Source organism: Jatropha curcas, chromosome 6 (assembly GCF_041381405.1).
Source record: "Jatropha curcas cultivar XTBG-Jc1 chromosome 6, XTBG_Jcur_1.0, whole genome shotgun sequence".
Lineage (NCBI taxonomy): Eukaryota > Viridiplantae > Streptophyta > Magnoliopsida > Malpighiales > Euphorbiaceae > Jatropha > Jatropha curcas.
Window position 1 is genome coordinate 9,012,831 of NC_143156.1, and position 3,916 is coordinate 9,016,746.

General features: G+C 30.6%; 1 protein-coding gene across 1 annotated transcript; it reads right to left on the reverse strand.

Annotated features, from left to right (window-relative positions):
* Positions 1-441: 441 nt before the first annotated feature.
* Positions 442-2,065, reverse strand: LOC105639489 (U-box domain-containing protein 26). Its single transcript, XM_089723483.1, has one exon. It carries the CDS (start codon positions 1,902-1,904, stop codon positions 654-656), a length of 1,251 nt encoding a protein of 416 aa, XP_089579609.1. The 5' UTR covers positions 1,905-2,065; the 3' UTR covers positions 442-653.
* Positions 2,066-3,916: the final 1,851 nt, after the last annotated feature.

Sequence of the window (3,916 nt, forward strand, 5' to 3'; positions counted from 1 at the left end):
TAAAACCCTCCAAAATAAAGGATTATGATCCACGAGGGATTTTGAACAATCAATCTTACTTATTTTATTTATAATTTCCGATCTCGCTTACAAATTAAAGCCTATTTTTTCTCTCTCCCATTGAAAAATTATGAAATTAGATTTTGTCCTTTACATAAAGTGGGGGAAAGCAAAATTTCTAAAAATTTGAATTAATTCAATTTCAAAAATCAAATCAGAAGATATCTCTAAAATTTAAATCTGATTTTTGAGGGAAAGTCTGTGAAATAGCTATTAGCCATTTGTCGCTAATCTATTGCTCTCTGCAAAACCACAAAGTAGCTGAATTTAAATAAAATAATTCAGCAATTAACAAAATTAAAGTTAAATTAAATAAAACAATATCAGATCTAACTTTTCATTTGCTTTTCAACTTTCCTTAATAATAAGAAAAAAAAAAACTTTCTAACAAAAATTCTTTCATACACAATTAGATACACAATTACAAAAATTAATTCTCATCTCTCTATATACCAATCTAGAATTTCAATTTCTTTCTTTTTTTTCTTGTCCCTTTTAATCTAAAAAAAAAAAAAAAGTTCTTTTTCTAAAGAAAAAAAAAAAAAAAAAACAGAGACTGAAGTAGGAGAAGAAGAAGAAGAATCAACCATCCATCAAAAGGGAACAACCTCACTGCAAATAAAATCATCGGAATTGGCAGAAGAATCCTCCGGCCACGAGTCCCGAAGCAATTTCAACAACATCTGTGCCTTTCTCTTTGCTCTGTCTGTACAATCGCTCTGCACCAGCAACAAAAGCTGTGTCAATATTCCGGCGCTTACTGCCTCTCTCTGGCTTTGCTCCGATGACGTGCAAAGCGCCAAAAGTGCTCCAGCCGCATACTCCGTCGCTCTGTCTGATATTTTCAATATCTTCTTTACCAGCAAAGGAACTGTTAGCGCGTGCCCTGCAAACGCCGTGCAACCTGTTGGCACTCTGCATAATAGCTCTATAGTAGCCAGCGCTCTCTCTGCGTCACATTTATCGAAATCCGCCAGCCTATCTATTAAAATATCGGCTGCTCCGGCCGAAACAGCCTTGTGCCTTGTCTGCTTCACCAGACACAAGGCAAACAGTGCTTTAATCCCAATTTTGAGTGCGCGAGGATAAGAGATAGGATTTTTTAACATCTCTATTACTCCTTCGAATATTTCGTCTACGCTACTGATTTGAGCGCGAAGATCTGACGATTTTGTTCCGGCAACAACAATTTCAATTAGGGCAGCTGAGTTAACTCGGACTTCAATTGAGATGTGGAACAGAAGATTTACTAAATAATTTATTCTCCCCGAGTCTGAAGCTATGCACACACAATCTGACTCGCTGAGTGGAAACATGATAAGCAAAGCCAACGCCTCGTGGTTCAAATCGGACGAGTTGGAATCCGTACAATTTGCGAAGACAAGATTAATGAAAACTTCGCGTGCGTTATGAGAGGAAATAACAGACCGGTTCTTATCCGAGTCACGAGCGAGACCTCTGAGTCGACGAAGAGCAGAAAGACGAGACTGATAAAGATTCGACTCAGAAGAAGCTTGGTTCAACAAAGACCGAACCAGACTCGGTTCGGCGGGTTGTTTAGGAGTCGGAATACGTTCAACACCAAAAGACCGGTTGGCAACACACCAATCTTGAATTAACCGGCGAAGAGTATGATTAGGGATGAGAGTGAAATCAGTGAGCGGAACACGAGTGACCGGACACGTAGTATTACCGGTAGCAACCCAAGACTCGATGCTGGAACGGTCGTAAGTTTGACCGGTACTAACGGTGACCGGATCACGCATAAGCTCAAGCGAAATCGGACACCTGAAATGGTAAGGTACTTGAACACTTAAATCCAACGGCTCTAAACTCGCAGGCATTATTTGTGAAGAATAAAAAGAAAAATGAAAAAGAAATAATAATAATAATAATAATAATAATATGTAATATGTACTGAAAGCCAAATCTGAGGAAGTCTGCAAATTCTCTTTCAGATTTGTTAGGCTTTGGGGTTTGGTTTTCTTTCTCTTATATGATTTTGATACCAAACAAAGGTATAAGAGGAGAGGTGGTGGGGTGGGGTGAAGGGCAAGCCACACGTGTGGTGGTGGCAATTTCCTACTTGGAACCTAACCTTAGTTGGATATGCGTGTGAGTAAAAGAAAAAAAAGGGGTTTGGTCAAATGAAATTGTGTGACTAATGGGTCCCACAATTTCAGCCCTAAAATCTAACTCCTGTTTACATCAAACAAGGTAATGTGTGACAGATTGTTTAATTTATTACTGTCTTGAGATTTTGATTGAGCATCATTAATAATGGAGGGTTTTGGGTTTTGCTATTTCATCCCTTCACTCTTTTTTAATTATGTAATTTTCCCTGGATATAAGTTATTTTTTCAAATATCGAATTAAATTCCTAACCTTATATGGATTATTCGTTAATCTTTACCACTACAATCACTTCTTATAATTTCTTTGAAATCATATTATGAAAATCAATTTAAACGCATAGTCGATATCGAATAGCAAATGAGTGTTGATGTTTAGTAAAATCAATAATATATTTTTTTTTATTTTAGGAGAATATATTATTTTTTATTTTAATATATTATATAAATAAAAAATATTAATTAAAATTTTAAAATAATATTTAATAAAAAATTTATTTTTAAATAATTAATAAAGATAGTAAAAAATATTAATTTGAGAAAAAAAAAAAAAAAAAGCTTCCTCTCTCCTGGCAAGCAAGACGAGATTAGACTTTCTTTGAATTCTTTCTTAGCCTTAGATAGATATATAAAAAAAAAAAAAAAAAAATTAAAACATACATGGTTTTATAAGAAATCAAACACCATCTAAATCAATTTTCAAAATGCTTATAAACTTAGTGAGATATGCAATTTGCACGAGTTGTTTTGATAATTTATAATCTATAAATACATGTCAAAGGTATGTCCTCTCAGTGAGTTGTTTTATTAGTGTATATTGCATTTTATAATTCATATTTAGCGTATTACTAAAATATTTGTTTTCTCGCATACTGCTTTATTAAATTATTGAATTGTAGAAATTATATTGCACATTAAAATTTATAATTCAAATAATTTAAATATTATATAATTCTATATAAATAAAATTTTATGATTCAAATAATTAATATATAGATACATATTATTTATAATTTAATTATTTAATAGTAAAATATAATTTAATTATTGTTATTATTATTAAATATTAATTTTAAAAAATATAAAAATAAAGGAAGAATTAAAAAATATCTATATAAATAAAAAATATTTTAGTTTAATTTAACACATATATAACTTAAATATAGAAAGTTTTACGCAATTTTAAAAAATTGAAAAGAAGTTTAAAATTTTCTGAAGAGATAATTATACATACATATTTTATATATATAATCTAAAAAAAAAATCCTAGCATAACAGAGGACTTTTAGATGACTAGCTCTTCTGCTTGTTAAAATATATATTTTTTTAAATATAGGCATTATTCTTATTAGTTTTTTTTTTAAACTGCAATTTATGATTTTATGAATATCTTATATAAAACCACAAATTACAAGCTAAATACTTATAATCTAGTTGTTGGATGAAAATCAAATATATCGAATATTAGTTACATAACTCAACTGAACCAAACACCTTCTAAATCAATCTTCGAATTGATTATAAATAGAACATTATTGAAATTAGAAATAGGCAAGTACAATGAAAATTCTTCATTATAATTTAATTTAGAATTTAAATTATAATATAACCTAAATTTTTGAGGATATAATTTTTGATGGGATTTCAAGTTGAAATATTGACATCATCGTGTTGAAATTTGTTATGTTGGATATGATTGTATTGAAATGATGATTAATACTATG